The sequence below is a fragment of the Protomyctophum parallelum genome (assembly GCF_964188405.1).
Source record: "Protomyctophum parallelum genome assembly, chromosome: 6".
In the NCBI taxonomy this organism is placed as follows: Eukaryota; Metazoa; Chordata; class Actinopteri; order Myctophiformes; family Myctophidae; genus Protomyctophum; species Protomyctophum parallelum.
The window spans coordinates 39,683,833-39,701,246 of NC_139701.1; the positions used below are offsets into that span (position 1 = coordinate 39,683,833).

The 17,414-nt window shown below is 44.4% G+C and overlaps 1 protein-coding gene across 4 annotated transcripts; it reads left to right on the forward strand.

Moving 5' to 3' along the window:
* The first annotated feature begins 3,794 nt into the window (after window positions 1-3,794).
* LOC310860726 (single-stranded DNA-binding protein 3-like) lies at window positions 3,795-17,414 on the forward strand. 4 transcript variants are annotated; one of them, XM_083767845.1, is made up of 12 exons: window positions 3,795-3,875; window positions 6,802-6,928; window positions 7,254-7,321; window positions 9,437-9,501; window positions 10,351-10,396; window positions 10,498-10,533; window positions 10,980-11,034; window positions 12,509-12,579; window positions 13,534-13,612; window positions 14,120-14,148; window positions 14,457-14,558; window positions 14,987-17,414. In XM_083767845.1, the coding sequence occupies exons 1-12, from the start codon at window positions 3,855-3,857 to the stop codon at window positions 15,014-15,016; spliced, it is 729 nt and encodes a 242-aa protein (XP_083623971.1). In that variant the 5' UTR covers window positions 3,795-3,854; the 3' UTR covers window positions 15,017-17,414. The 4 variants fall into 4 exon arrangements, with proteins under 4 accessions (XP_083623971.1, XP_083623969.1, XP_083623972.1 ...); XM_083767843.1 differs by having other exon boundaries at window positions 15,188-17,414; XM_083767846.1 differs by lacking the exon at window positions 3,795-3,875 and adding an exon at window positions 3,952-3,985.

A 17,414-nucleotide genomic window follows, 5' to 3' on the forward strand; every position in this document is an offset into this window, starting at 1 on the left:
CTGGTGCTTAGCGCTGTCAGCGCACCACCATCACAGGCGTGCCAACAGGCCACTCACACGGGGGGAGTGGGAGGGGAGGAGGGGGGGGGGGGGGGGACATGGAGAAGGGAGGGAGTTTCAACATCCGTTGTATTTGCAAATGACAAAATTGTTGCTGTCGGGTGGAAACCTCAAATGTTCAAATGTTCAAATGTTAAAAGGCCGATGTTTCTGCAACAATATGCCCTCTTCAGGGTATGTATCTTACCCTGCAGAGGGCATCTTATTGCCCTCTTCAGGGTATGTATCTTACCCTGCAGAGGGCATCTTATTGCCCTCTTCAGGGTATGTATCTTACCCTGCAGAGGGCATCTTATTGCCCTCTGCAGGGTATGTATCTTACCCTGCAGAGGGCATCTTATTGCCCTCTGCAGGGTATGTATCTTACCCTGCAGAGGGCATCTTATTGCCCTCTTCAGGGTATGTATCTTACCCTGCAGAGGGCATATTATTGCCCTCTTCAGGGTATGTATCTTACCCTGCAGAGGGCATCTTATTGCCCTCTTCAGGGTATGTATCTTACCCTGCAGAAGGCATCTTATTGCCCTCTTCAGGGTATGTATCTTACCCTGCAGAAGGCATCTTATTGCCCTCTTCAGGGTATGTATCTTACCCTGCAGAAGGCATCTTATTGCCCTCTGCAGGGTATGTATCTTACCCTGCAGAGGGCATCTTATTGCCCTCTTCAGGGTATGTATCTTACCCTGCAGAGGGCATCTTATTGCCCTCTTCAGGGTATGTATCTTACCCTGCAGAGGGCATCTTATTGCCCTCTGCAGGGTATGTATCTTACCCTGCAGAGGGCATCTTATTGCCCTCTTCAGGGTATGTATCTTACCCTGCAGAGGGCATCTTATTGCCCTCTTCAGGGTATGTATCTTACCCTGCAGAGGGCATCTTATTGCCCTCTGCAGGGTATGTATCTTACCCTGCAGAGGGCATCTTATTGCCCTCTGCAGGGTATGTATCTTACCCTGCAGAGGGCATATTATTGCCCTCTTCAGGGTATGTATCTTACCCTGCAGAGGGCATATTATTGCCCTCTTCAGGGTATGTATCTTACCCTGCAGAGGGCATCTTATTGCCCTCTTCAGGGTATGTATCTTACCCTGCAGAGGGCATCTTATTGCCCTCTTCAGGGTATGTATCTTACCCTGCAGAGGGCATCTTATTGCCCTCTTCAGGGTATGTATCTTACCCTGCAGAGGGCATCTTATTGCCCTCTTCAGGGTATGTATCTTACCCTGCAGAGGGCATATTATTGCCCTCTTCAGGGTATGTATCTTACCCTGCAGAGGGCATAGTATTGCCCTCTTCAGGGTATGTATCTTACCCTGCAGAGGGCATCTTATTGCCCTCTTCAGGGTATGTATCTTACCCTGCAGAGGGCATCTTATTGCCCTCTTCAGGGTATGTATCTTACCCTGCAGAGGGCATCTTATTGCCCTCTTCAGGGTATGTATCTTACCCTGCAGAGGGCATCTTATTGCCCTCTTCAGGGTATGTATCTTACCCTGCAGAGTCTACCCGACCCAACCCGGTGGTTTCGGGCCAGACCGGACCCAAAATGTATACTAATTAGTCGGGCCGGGCCGAGCCTTGGGTTCCGTGGAGAATAATTAATAATAAATCTATACCCAGTACCCCCCCTCCCCCCAAAAAACCCCAATAATAATAATCAGCTTTTGTTCTAGAACTCATTCTGTTCTTTATTGTTTTATGGTAGTTTATATCACATTTGCATCTTTCAACCTGAATAGTGACAAGCCCACTTTGGTTCCCACGGCAAGAAAAAGTATGTTTTGGTTCAGTATTCAGTTCCGAACCAACTGTTAGGGATCTGAACCAATTAATTGGTTAAAAATGAGGCAGGGAAAAAGAACGGAACCGGTTCAACTCCGATGGAAAAGGGGCCAGAGAGAGATTCTGCTAGTGATGTGGTTGTCCTTATCCAGGTGCAGAGGTGTCACTCATACGGTTACTCATAATGTGTGTGCGTGCGTGGGCGTGTGCGTGTGCATGCGTGCGTCTGTGTAGCTACCAGTGCATGTCTTTCAGGTTATGTTGCACACGGGTAATCCCCTAATCCTGAAGCCTTTCACTGTGATGTCAGACACACACCTGTAGAAATAGAACACACACACACACACACACACACACACACACACACACACACACACACACACACACACACACACACACACACACACACACCTGCACTGATACCTGATAGAAGAGGGCTTGAGCCTATATGACAGGACTAGATAAGGCGAGAGTAGCAGCGTGGTGGGTGGTCCTCCATATCTCCTGTACTGTAGTAGCAGATCTCCAACATGCTGCAGTGAGTGAGTGGCTTCTGGCTACGCAGAGAGTCAGATGAGGTTACTGGGAAGAAGAGTGGATATAAGAGGTTAATGAGGTTAATGCTGTGAGGAGTTGAAACCACAGAGGTCCTCATTGACACGCCGTTCAGTCTGAGCCCCTCTCTCTCTCTCTCTCTCTCTCTCTCTCTCCTCTGTCCTCACTCTTGAGATGGCTCATCAGAACACAGAGGGCTCTTTGACAATCTGAATCTCTAAATGAGATTCAGATGTTAAATGGCATCTGACTCAAGACTGTCTGTCGTGTTGAGTAGAGCCTTTGCAGACGGCATGTGAGTGCCTGTTCAGGAGCACCGCAATTTGTTTTTATTGTGTTTATTTGATTGTCATGTCGATAATAGACATGCTTTATTGAACCTCAGAACGTATTCAGGCTTATATTTAATTCATGATGTCATCAGAATATGCCAATATCAGGAGATTGGACCTGCATGACAACTGGATGTACAGTAATATATGGGCAGATACATTTTACATACCAGTGTTTACTCAGACAAAACGATAAGTCAACGTGAAAGGGACGAATGTTTGGGTGAGGGTGGCTGATAGATACACTGATACCTGCTGATATCTGACCAATGCTTAAGTGAACTATCTCCATGACTGACTGCTGCTACATTGGTCACATACTGCTTTCTCATTGTCATTGTGACCAAATAGGACCTAAAGACGTGCATACACGTCCGAGGCACCCCGCGGTTTGGATTGAGAGGATGTTGTTAACAGGGTTTCAAAAATGTGTTGTGAGAGAGATAATGGTTTATGTCTGTTTTTTCACATGTATCACACGTGATACAAATAGTCAAAAACAATATAACCCACCCATAGACAAAATCAAAACAATCCCACCAAATACAGAAAACAAAAGAGACCCCTCCCCAGATACATTGTTTTCCCTCACTGGGCTTTTTTTTTCCAACTTCCTTTTTCAGGCTGCTGCAATGTGCTGCTTAGAACTACAGAAGTTGGTTCAATTGAATGTGCATTTCGAGTTTGGAGTAGTTTTTCTTCTTGGATTTCTTTTTACACATATCTAGGCTATATCGTGTATCATCCCCCACATTTAACAAAGCGTCATGAATCATAATATTATGTGAATCCTGTCATAGACGGTTTCTGTGCTCGGATCTGCGCTGGTTTCTTCTTAGATTGATGAATGGCAGCCCATGTATTGTCTGTTGCATTTCATAGTACTGTTGTTCATATTGTACATAATATCATGTAACATCATCCACAGACTTCTTGATGCCACGGAGAAAACTGATTTTATGAAACAGCTGTGTGGAATGCAACTTATCAAATTGACTAAATGTACTCGGTGGAATCCCCGAAGCGTTCCGTTTCATGTGCTTCCATGTCCTTCCTCTCCAGGGTCCTCCAGGGTCTCAGCCGTCCCCCCATGCACAGCCTCCCCCACACAACCCCAACAACCCCATGATGGGGCCTCATGGCCAGGTGAGCACACACACACACACACACACACACACACACACACACACACACACACACACACACACACACACACACACAACCCCAACAACCCCATGATGGGGCCTCATGGCCAGGTGAGACACTCCACCGTCATCCTGTCACTCACTCACTCTGTGACTCATTCACTACCAAATAGGCAGAACAGGCACTTTACACACCCAGCCACACACACACACACACACACACACACACACACACACACACACACACACACACACACCCTCACACACCCACACAAGCTAGGACACACACACACACACACACACACACACACACACACACACACACACACACACACACACACACGTATAGTAAGTAGTCACATACACATGCATAGGCTGGAAACCAGACGGTTTGCCAGAGTAATGCACGAGCGTATACACAGTAAAAATCCTCTGTTAATTTATCCATTTATCCACTATATCTTGAGAGTGTAGAAATTGAACCAAGTGGGCCCTTGCAGGTCCACTTCATGGTTCCGTTTCTGAACCCCCTGCGTTAAATGAACCCTCAAGATGTCGAGTGTGTACACCGTGTACATAAAAGCACAGCACATAAGCTGCATGCAAACGGCACACAGGTCCCATGTTGCTGCAGGCAGGCCGTGCAACATCCATGATGGTGGGATGAATAATTTAGCTGTGTTGGCCCAGCTGTAAGGAGTGGAGGTGCATCTGGATGGCCTCCCCTCCGCCCAGCACTCACCAGGACCAGAGTCCATCAATACACCATTAATATTGCAACATGGCCTGATACGCACGCACGCACGCACTCACGCACGCACACACACACACACACACACACACACACACACGTGCATTGTCCTCACAAACGTGCACACCACAACATGGGCAAAAGGATGAGCAACGGAGAAGAAACCAAAGGCAAAAGAAAAAGAAAGAGAGGAATAGACAACTGAGGAGATGGTGAAGGTGAAGACATGTTGCTGTAGTCAGTCCTCACTATTTACCTCATCCTTCGACTGATGCTTTTGTGTGACGCTGTAGTAGTTAGAATATGGAGATATATCAGACTGTTGCCTTAATGTTCAATAACCTGGATTGATTGTTTGGCTGTCATCATCATCATCATACTATAATACACGCAATGTCTGTCTGTCTGACATCAGTCGGCCTCATGGTGGCGCTATAACAACCCACTTTACATTTTCGCCTTATAACTCTTGAATGTCGTAAAATCAAAATGTCACTTTCCCTGGATTCCTTGGGTCATGAGTCATGACGCATCTCCCCATATAGGCCATGCCCATTTACGTCAGGATAGATTTTCCGCCATTTTGACTTTTCTTCAAAACACACTTTTGGCTCTTCCACCTACAGCTTTTGTGCAAATCTCACAAAAAACGGTACACATGATCTCTGGACCTATCCGATTAAAACACCGCAGGCAGAAATGTCATAGTCTGTATCGTTCGACTGTAATCGGCGTCCAAAGTTAGTGGGAGGGTCCTGTTTTACAAAAAATTACAAAAATCACCAACCGAATTTCATTCACAGTCAAAGGTGGTTTAATCAACGGAGAGCCCAAAGCAATTCCATTTTCATCCATAGGATGACATTTAAAATTTTAAAACGTTTATTGCAAAAACATGCCTACGTGCGCTATAGCGCTGCGAGACAGGACAATGACCTCCCAATCAGAAATGTCATCTATTACATCGCATTACCCTCACTGTACATCATTTGGTGTTCATATATTCAGAACGGGTAAGGTCTAGTATAATCAAATTGCTGAACATAATACTAGTATGTTGTTGCTGTAGGGCAGAAAACTCTTATCTCCATATTCTAACTTTTTTTTCTTTTCATAAATAAGCACCCAACTTGATCATACTACTACAGCGTCACACAAAAACATCCAAAGTTTGAGCTCGTAGATCTGCTTCCATTTTGGGCGGGAACCCCTTTTGGTGTTAGCATTATGTTATGCTTTAGCTATTGAAAAATCGAAGAACGACTGACATAGAAACATAGCTTTTTCAGAAAACTGTCAGGATGTAGAAGACATTTTTAGAATCTGATCTCAGGTCTTAATATGAATAACAGTGTTGGACATCATGAGGTTTCCAACCTGACATGGATGATACTGTATGCTCACAGGCAGACGTCGATGATACTGTATGCTCACAGGCAGTTTGGAAAAGAACATTTGTCTTCTTCGGCGTCTTACATTATTCACCAGATGTGTGCTGATGCTGGATGGGGCGTCTGGGGCTCGTTCTTGAGCTGAAGCATCATCTGTGGGGAGGAGAGTGTCTTTGGTTCCTGTTAGGAATCAGTCACAGCACTGTGTCTCCATGAAAGACGTATGGGTGTCTGATAGTTTACAGAAGACATCAAATAAATTACAGAGCTGAACGTTTAAGCAGATTTGCATCCTACTATCGGCCCTACTTCCCACCTTTCAGTTGTCTTACCTCCCTCTCTCTCTCTCTCTCTCTCTCTCTCCCTCTCTCCATTCTTTAAAACTGCCTCTCTGCTCTCCTTATTTCTTACCCTCACACATTGCATTCTTTCCGTCTTTCTTTGTGATCCCTTCACTTCAATCTAAATTACTTTTTGAAAGCCGTGGTCTTGTTTCTAAAACTTAAAGACCATCCATGTTTCTTGCACGCTGAAGTGCGACAAAACCACACTCCCTGTCCCCCAAAAAAGGTCTTTCCTCAACACAATAGTTCCCCCTGCTGACCTGAGATGGTAATTCATCAACCCTACATTCTGAGTTCAGCATGTAGTTATCAGAATACAGTGAAGAGGGTGCTGATGGTCAGTTCTGTTTGCTCAACACTCGTAGCTTTATCCACAGTAATCATTCTGAAATAGAGTCTTAACTCTGTGTCCTTCCATTCTGTCCTTGTCCGTCCTCGCAGCCATTCATGTCTCCTCGGTACCCAGGTGGCCCCAGGCCCTCCCTCCGCATGCCAAATCAGCCCCCTGGGGGCATCCCTGGGTCACAACCGCTCCTTCCAAACAGCCTGGACCCCACAAGACCACAAGGTAGGCTCCATTACGCACGCATGCTTATGTCTTGTTAATACAACTTCATTTCTGAAAAGTATAGTTTTAGTCGACTATATATCATACGATTTTGTCGACAAAAAATATTTTGGCAAGCCTTGATGGCGTCGTAATGCCTGAGCACTGTTGAGCAATCAATTTGGATGCATACTGAAAATTGTCGATCGCGTTGCAGTGTAACACAGACTCTCTCTCTCTCTCTTTCTCTCTTTGGAGAAAGAAGAATGGTTGTGTGTCTGAGTCTGAACATGAATACAAAGACTAACTAACACTACTTTCCTTTTCTCACATCTTTGTATCACAGGACATCCAAACATGGGAGGTCCAATGAGAATGAATCCCCCCCGAGGCATGGGGGGCATGGGCCCACAGGTATACCACGCACACACACACACACACACACACACACACACACACACACACACACACACACACACACACACACACACACGTGCGCACACACTGTAGTGATAAATCTAATGTAGGGATCTAATTATTTACTGATCAATTAACTCATTAACTGCCTTTCTCTACATAGCCTATTGCATTTTAGTTTTGGAGTGTTTTTTTTACTAATCTTTCAATGTTAGTCTGTGCAACCAAAAGGGCCAATCTACACGCCAGGTTGTAAGTGGTTAGTTTAACTATAACAACAAGGCCATGCAGAGTGATAGTCTTATAGGCTTATGTTAATCGACCCACCCAGCCACGCATTCATAAGCACAGTGAGATGAATCCATTTGTATGATTATCAGCCACATTTATATAAAAGGCTATGAGGAGTTGTAAAACACCTGCAGTAGCCAGGATCCATCAACTAAAATGGTTTAGTTTTTAAAGCCAATGCAGTGCCAACATTGATTTGTAGGCAAACTGACACATTGTGTGCATGTTGAGGGCGAAGTGAACCATTTTAACCTCCTTTTGAAACAGTATTTGGACACACGGATCCCATCTTCCAGAGAGATGGTCTCCCTGTGATGTAATGTAATGTGTATCATAATGTATGTTCAAACCACATCCAAACCAAACAATAGGGGGTGTGAGAATTGGTAGAAAGGGCGCTATAAATAATTTAAATGTACTTGTTTGTTTGCATTTTCAGTATTATGTTGTATTTTATATTCTCGGGTGGGTTAAGCCACTCTCTAAATCGTCTGTCGCGTGGAAACTGCATTTGTCCAAAACAGTTACTTTTCAGATTCAAATAATAAATAAAAGCTGCAGATCTACAGTAGGCCTACTAGTTTAAAACGTGTCACTTTGCGGTTTGCGCCACGTTTTGCACTTGCAGATCTTCCTTTGATACTTTGTTGTGACGCCTGTTGTATGATCAAGTAGGGCATTTACCAAGAAACACAAAACGTTAGAAGTTAAGGTATAAGTAAGAGGTTTCTGCCCAACAGCGATGATATCCTCCTTTAGCCAAAGGGTATAACCTGCACACAGACAGGACTGAAGATGCAATTGCATCATGCAATTACAGTACATGCAAATAGTCTTTCTTTGGTGGATGTGGTGCACATTTGATTTAGCATTGTAACAATTTCCCCCGCCGTACCACCGACAGAGACCAACTGAGGGATAATACCTTAAACGCTCATATGCATGCATTTTGACTGGTTAGTTGGGCAGTGGGCCCTCTCTGGGTGTCCTTTTAATAAGTTTCAGCCTGTGTGTGTGTGTGTGTGTGTGTGTGTGTGTGTGTGTGTGTGTGTGTGTGTGTGTGATTCGGTGTTAAAACGGCTTCCTTTATAGACGATCCATGCATGCATTAAGCACAGCACACGTGTACGGATCGTCTGTCTGCCTAAAAATATTGTACTTCCAAAACAGTTTGTGCAGTAGTACCCCCAATCAACACCACCCCCCTGTCACACATGTGCAAGTATGCACACACGCACACGCACACACACACACACACACACACACACACACACACACACACACACTCACACACTCACACACACACTCACACACACACTCGCTGTGCCCCTCTGCGCCGTTCTGTGCCACCCTGGCTGGGTGACTTTGGCAGTGAGCGTAACAGCAGCTGGTGTGGCATCTGCTCGACAAGTGTAATCGTCTGCTGAACAAAACTCTGCCTCTGAGTGGAGCTGCCCCTACATACACCCAAACACACACAACACACACACACACACACACACAGGGTGCCAGCCAAAAAACCCTGCTGGACTACCACGTAAACATGCACAGGCACTCATAGGGAAGCAGGCACGCGCCCGCACACACACACACACACAGACAGACAGACAGACACACACACACACACACACACACACACACACACACACACACCTACCTGCTCACGCACAGAGCATACATACACATAATTAAACGTCGGTTAGTGGGAGACATGAGTGTTGCTGACCTTCATTAAGATTCAAAACTTTCCGTTTGACTTCCAGCGAGTGGGTGGGCAGGCCATGCTGACTGACTGCTGTGTTCTTTTCTCTTTCTGTGCAGAACTACGGCGGGGGGATGAGACCTCCACCCAACTCCATGGGGCCAGGGATGCCCGGGATGAACATGTTAGTACATTTATACCGCTGTGAGGCGGGAAAACTTGTATGTTCAAAACCGTTATTTTTCAGGAAATGGATTCAATGTAGTTATTATGCAGTCGCAAGCCAAGTTAATAGTTTTAATTTGTTAAATATTTATAAAACATCATATAGGTCTACACACACTTTGAATTAACTATTTTCACTATCACGTACAAAAGTAAATTAAAAAATTGCATCACATCAGCTCGTACAACAGCTACTTTTGCTATCTTTGTGTGACACTCTTATACGACAAAATAATTTATTTTAAGAAATAACATAAAAAACTGAACTATTAGATGGAGATACAAGGTTTCTGCCCGTCAGCAATGGTATGTTATTTATTTGAATTTGTCTTGATACAGTACATGCATGTCTCATAATGGGATTAGGCTTTGCCACGCTGTGCTTTGGATTTTAAGTATTCTCCTCTCGTCCTGTGAAGTCAGTTTGTCACCTGCATACATCCAAGCACGGTGTTGGATACTGACTGACTCGATGGAGACATTCAAAGCAACGTTCTGTTAATTCTAAATTATTACCAATCTCAATCCCAACATCTCCTTGGCTAGCGATAACAGACAGAGCAGAGTTGCTTTTGTCACGATTGGACTGAATGAGGGGGAATAAAGCACGAAGGGATTAATCTTGCATAAGCGACGGATACAAAGTCACTAATGGAATGCCAAGGATGGCTCTGGCAGTGACGACTGCCTGCGGTGATGCATGCACTCCTGCTGCATATTAAACAAATGTGCTATTGAGTAGTGCAATATACAGTCAGTGTGCTTCCTGCTTGTAAAAGTTGTAATGTCTGTGTCTGTTGTCCTTCAGGGGTCCTGGTGGAAGAGGTCCTTGGCCTAACCCTAATGCCAACTCAGTAAGTGTCATTGCTTGTGACAGTGGTTGCTAGCTACACAATGTACAGTAGGATGTTTATGATGGTAATGTCTCATTTTCAATGTTTCCTCTCCTTCACAGATAGCGTATTCGTCTTCATCTCCGGGCAACTATGTGGTACGTTTCAGCCAGGTTTTTATTTTTATTTTTACGATGGGTTCAAAACCACGATAGGTCATTAAATATCATATATTGATAGTTAAATCACATAGTAGAGCTCTCACGTTCTTCTCTCTCTCTTTCTTGTTCCCTTTTTTTTGGATTGATTATTTTATTAGACAATATCAAAAACAGTACATGGTACAGTCAAAAGCACATTTATCCAAAAGGATAGCACCGAAAAAAGACCTTGCGGTCTTGTTTCCATTCGGGTCCCAATGCATTCATTCACAATACAATGATGACATTAATTGAAGATACCTCAAAAAACATGAAAATTATTTACAGGTATCTAAATAAATCTAAATACCAAATAAATTGCTCGGAGGGGGGGTATAGGGAGATTGGGCAGTCATCTTCTCTCCTTTTGACCTCCTCTCTCTTTCCCCTCATTTTCCCCTCAGGGGCCTCCAGGGGGAGGCGGGCCACCAGGAACTCCCATCATGCCTAGCCCTGGAGGTGAGTTCAAGAGTTCATTGTCACTGTTGAGCACTGTTCGCTGACTGAGTAACATCAGCCCTCATCTCAGTCACACACACATCTGTCTGTGTGACAGACTGACAAAATGTCAAAACTGACAGAAAAGAAAAATATCTTAAAGCATTGACAAAAGCTGACACATGCATGTTTAAAGGTTAGATTCCATATAAGTGGCAGCTTCACGTAAATCTGTGGGGGGGTGTCTGCCTGTACGTTCTCAGTGGTATATCAGTCAAAATTGTCATACAGAAAAACAAAATATCAGCAAGCTCACAACACGTCACGCTCCACACCACGTTGTGAGTTCGTAGATCGGCAATAGTCACTATGCATCTTACAAAGAGCACACAAAGTTGGTGCCGTGCATGCATGTGCCTCAGTTTCTGTCCGATGTATGAAGCGTGGGCTCCAATGTGAAAAAGGTTGGGAACCACTGGGCTAGTTATGGCTGCCTAACGGAAAGCAGATGCTTGTCACTATCAGTCTGCAATCAACAGACTCAGTTGGGCTCTGATCCATCAATCCGACGTCTCTGTGGCAGATTAGCGGAGAACAAAACACTGTGGGCCGACATCCGGTAAACGTTGTGTTTCTGTGGACCTGCGGAGAGCTTCTTTATGTGTCCACTATTTATTATTTATATACCTTCCTCTATTGTGATACGTTGCCCGGGCAACGTGGTGCACAAAATGCTGCTGCTCACACGTACAATAGGAGGGAATGCATTTTTCCACAGCACTTGCCAAGACGGCACACAAAGACACACATGTGTGCACAAGCTCACTTTCACTCGCCCGCTCGCTCTCACGTGCCCACGCACGCACGCACGCACGCACGCACGCACGCACGCACGCACGCACGCACGCACGCACGCACGCACGCACGCACGCACACACACACACACACACACACACACACACACACACACACACACACACACACACACACACCACATACTCAGCAGTGCCCACCAAACTCCCACTCCTTTGGTCACAACAGCATAAGCTAGATTCAGGGCCACAAACATACAGTATAGAGATCTCACTAACCACTTCACTCTCTTTCACACGCACGCACGGACGCTCGCGCGCATGCACGCACTTGCGTGCACACACACACACACACACACACACACACACACACACACACACAGAGCACCTATGATTTTAGGCTGTTAGTCTAATTTGTTCATCTCTATCTACAGTACAATTCACAACTTTATGCCTGCAATGTCGTATCAAGGTCACCTTATCTTTTGTAGTGTTTTGGAGGACAGACACAATGTGTGCAGGTCCTTGTTGAGTGCCTCCACAATAGTGTCGCTGGATTACGAATGGATTGGTCAGTGTTAAGGTGGATTGGACTGATATAGGCCTACTTGACAGGACAGTGGTCAAACATTGGGCCACCTCTTATGTTTCTCATGCATCTTTGACTGATGTTGTCTCCTCAGACTCAACAAACTCAAGTGAAAACATCTACACGATGATGAACCCCATCGGCCCTGGCGGTAACAGACCTAATGTAAGTCATGTAACACTAGTTAATCACTTCAGTGTTGACCTATTCAGCCTATTTGTCTGCTTCCATGGGGAGCGGTTAGGTGTTAGCTCAATCCCCTGAGCGATCTCAGATGGATGCTGTGTTGGGGAACATGGTTACCCAATACCGCCCCCAACTGGCAGAGTCAGGTTAGTTTCTTATGGCCTACTTATCACATCTCTGTTGTCGGCCAGAAACCAACTCCAAAATGTACATTTTTCAGGAGATTTTAAACATCCAGCTCAAGTGGAGTTGGGAGGCTTTTGATGCCTTTATGGATAGGGAACAGTGGTCAGACAGGAAAGGGGGAGAGAGATGGAGAGTGACACGCGGCAAAGGCCGTCGGCCTCGGGAGTCTAACCCGTGGCACGCCGGCTTGGCGGCCTACAGTAGGTACCCAGACGGTTGAGCTAACCGTCCGGGCCGGTTTTGTCCATCATTGCTAAGGATTAAGAACAGCTGACGTTGGATTCTCCAGGGCTAATCCATGCCTCTGCCACACAGGGGAGAGGGCTAAACCAGCTAACTCCACCCCTTCTGGTAGAGTTAGCTGATTTAGCAGACAGATTGAGGATCCAATGGTGTTAGCTGGTTTTGTCAGAAGCATTTTTTTATTACTTTTCATTCGTTCAATATTTTTTTAACCGTGTCTTATCGTCGTACATCATCATGACGTAAAATAGACACTATGCCTATTTGCTCAGACACTATGACGTAAAATTCTCCATTCATTGTCAATGGGAATTTAAGTTTGTTTAAGACAAGGTTTGTGGACGGTAACTAAAAGGGGCTAGCGCCTCTCAAAACTGTACTGTACTGAGTTACTGAAAAGCGACGATATCAAATGTGACGTTACGAGGCATAGAATGCGAAAACGAATGAAGAAATGGTGTGTCAAGCTTTCAGATGAATGAAGTTGATATGTTTCTATTTCAGTTCCCAATGGGGCCGGGGCCCGACGGGCCAATGGGCGGAATGGGCTCTATGGAGCAGCACCATATGAACGGATCACTAGGTGAGTTACCCATCCTGACCCCATGGCAGATAATGGCATTAGTACTGCATCAGTGTGCCCAGCTGCTGTGTCACAGTTTTAAGTTTAAGTTTTTACTGTTCCCTGAATCTGATATCGAAAAGGATGACAGGGTTTTTTAGTTGTGTGATGCTGCCCCCTTGTGGATAACAAGGGGAACATTATCTTCCCAATCCTTTTATTGATCGAAGCAAAAGCAGATTATGTGGGCAGTGAGCAGTCCCATTGATCCCCTAGACAGGTGGGTGAGACATGATCAATGAAGCCAATAGAGTTTGGGCTCATCTGTATCTGAAACAAATAGCTTAATTAACAGCTATTGCCTGTGAGAGGGCAGCCTCCCCCCCCCCCCCCCCCCCCTTGGTGGGGAAGCCTTGCTTGGTGTGGGGCGACCCTAATGTCAATAGGTAACTAGATACTGGAAGGATGGTAATGTTTAATTATTTGGTAATGATAATAATTTGTAATATTGTATTTCTCTGTTCACAGGCTCTGGTGACATGGACGGGTTGCCAAAGGTGAGACTCTTCAGTACTTTCTGCTGTACACATTATACACATTGGAATTGATGTTTTGTTTTTTATAAAATTACAGTGATGGAAATGTATAAATAGTTGAAGTAAATTGAATACAAATAAATGTAAATAAACTTCCCGGGAGAAAAACACATGCACACATAATGGTGCTCTGATTTTGTTTCCCCCTGGGCATGCTGTCATTTGGGAAAATGGATTGTTATTTGTCTTTATTGATCTCGTAATAAGAACTCTGATAGAGAGAGACATTTTGCATTCTTCCTGATGTCGTCTGTCCTCCTGTGTTTCAGAATTCTCCTAACAACATGGCAGGCATGAACAATCCCCCTGGGACTCCACGTGATGATGGGGAGATGGCAGGCAACTTTTTAAACCCATTCCAAAGTGAAAGTGTGAGTATATCACATGGGACAGAGTCCAAACACGGCACGTGGCATGCAACCGTAAGCATGGACGAGAACCACATAGTATGCGTTCTCTGATGCATGGAGAGAATGTCATATAGTGCGCTTCTCCTGATTTTAATTACTTGTTTCTGAATTTCCTTAACATTTCCCCTTTGGCTGGACTATGCTCTTGCTTGCCGCTTGTTATCCGACAGAACGCAGAAAGAGAATACTTTCATCCTGATTTTAGTTTAGTTAGTGACACCACACAGGTTTTCTGGTCTGTGGTATGCGCCTCACAAAAGCTGGTATTCCGTACATGGGAAGCGTAGTTAGTTGTATTGCTTTAATCTGGAATTGTGTAGCACAAGACATTTAATGTAGTATTGGCTTATCTTTTCTCCCCTCCCTCTTTTTTTTCTCTCTCTTTACAGTATTCACCCAACATGACGATGAGTGTGTGATTTTTTATTTTATTTTTATCTTTTATTTTATTTTATTTCCTTTTCATCTTCCCTCACCCTACTCTTCCTTTACCCGTCCCTCCTGGTGTGTCTTGCCTCCCACTCCCTTCTTCCTAAATCCCACCCACCTCCCACCCCCCTCCTGGATGGTGTGCTGTGGCAACCCTGCAGCCCCTGGGGATGCCCATGGACAGCAGGACCCCCCTCAAGGCCCCTCATCCCAGTGCCTGCAAAATGGGAGTGAGAGCATGAAACCCACCTCCCGGGCCGCGCCAAGGGTCTCTCCGCCTGTTCTCCTTAGCCCTGCCGGGTCTTCCTCCCCAGCCCAGGACAGTAAAGAGATCCTAGCCTGCACCCTGGTCCGTCTCACTATGGCCCTATACCCAACGGGAGCCATTCATACCCAACGGAGGTGCTGTTCTGTTCTGTTCTGTTGTGCAGCCGGCTCCACACCACCACCAACAACAACTACAACACTCCACTATATTGTGCTGATCATAGCTTAAGTTACTATGAGGGTATGCAGGAGGTGACTGATTGGGGTTGAAATCTATAAACCCTTATTAAGAAAAACTCTGCCCCTTTTGTGGGAGAAAAAAGAAAGGAAAAAAAGAACTGATTATCTTATTTTAGGGCAAGAATGGCTTTCATTAATTGTTTGTATTTCTTTTTTTGTTCATGATGATGCTAATATTATTATAATTGTCATTATGTTATTGTTCTAATAATGTAGTTATGATTTCCTGCAGTAAAGGGCACATCTTATCTCAGCAACAGCATCAACAATGACAGAATAAGCACACAGTTGAAAAAAGAAAAGAAAATGCACAATGATACTTCTGTTTACATGATTTTTAGGTATTTGATGTTTCGTTTTTGTTTAGTTTTTTGTCACCGTCATACTCCCCTCACACACCTCTGTTAATGTCTCTGAGTTTCTAACGTCTGACAGGTCATGGCTTCAAACACACCAACTTTCAAACTTGAAGGTGTGGTAGGAATAATTTGTTGCAGTCGGGCAGAAACTGCTTATATCCATATTCTAATTCTAAGTTTTGCTAAATTAACGCCCTACTTGATCATACTACAGCGTCACACAAAAGCATCAAAAGTAGCAGAACCACAAGCCTGTAGATCTGCAACTTTTGCTGTTTTTGAATTTTAATCCTGAAAAGTAACATATTTGGACATATGAGGTTTTCACAAATGATAAGCCTCACCTTTAGTGTGATGGGTTTGTGCTCAGGTTCTTTTTTTAGCTCAGCTTGGCTAAAGCTACACATACAGTTGAAACAGTGGATTTCCCTGAGCCTTGCTGTATCCTGGTACACAGACATAATCCCATTCTTAGGTATATTGTCTTAATAAGCCCCCACTCCCCCCCACCACACACACACACACACAGACACGCTACTTTTATTGTGTAGGAATGGACTGCTCTAATGTAATTAATTATTATAGCATTATGTTCCTAGTAGGATATTTTTTTTTTTCTTTTTTTTCCTTTTTAACTCACAACTGCCCATCTGTTATGCCATTTCTCAGTCAGTATGAATGAAGAGAGAGGGAGATATTTGTAAATCATCTTTTCTCTTTCAAGGATTTGGTCTTGCCTGTAAATACAACATATTTAGCTTCTATTGTGGTTATTTTGTTATTTACAACTTGTCTGTGAACCCCCCTCCCCCCTGCCCCAGCCTGTCTCCTTCTCCATCACTCTGTTTGATTTCAAATCTCACTAAGGACTGGAGACGCAATGTATTCTCCCAGGATGTCGTCTAGTCCCATGCCAACGTCTCCGAACTGTGAACGTGGAGAGATTCTGGGACCTCTGTTACTCACGTACAGCAACGCCTACCCTCTCTCATGTTCAGTTTGGGTCGGACTCACAGATCCTTGTGATCCAGTATCTTTGCCCCGATGAGACAGGCTAAATAATCTTCTCCTCGGAGCTCCCACCAACCAGGCCCCACTGAGTCAATGACTGTATGTGCGGGAAATTGGATACAGGGTTTGGGTTGTGATGGCTCTAGTGCTGGAAGAACTGATATGGACTAAGGGTAAACGGATGATGTTGCCACAAGGGTCTAAAGAAGAGGAACACTTGTTTAGGCTGCATTTGTAATGTATGTATTTCTGTTTGGTTGGACTGAAATGTAAGTCAGACCTTTTTCTTGATTCTTTTTTTAATTGTTATAATTTGAATTTCTACAAATTATATTCACGGAAAAGCCCACAGAATCTGCACACAAAGGGGAAAAATAAAACATTTTTATTTTATATTATTTCATTTGTTCTTTTGGGTATATCATGTACCCTCGGCCTGAGCAACCCTCTATCACTGTTTCAAAGCTATGAAGTCACTCTAGAGTGCATATGTAACAGTTGTAAAAAAGAA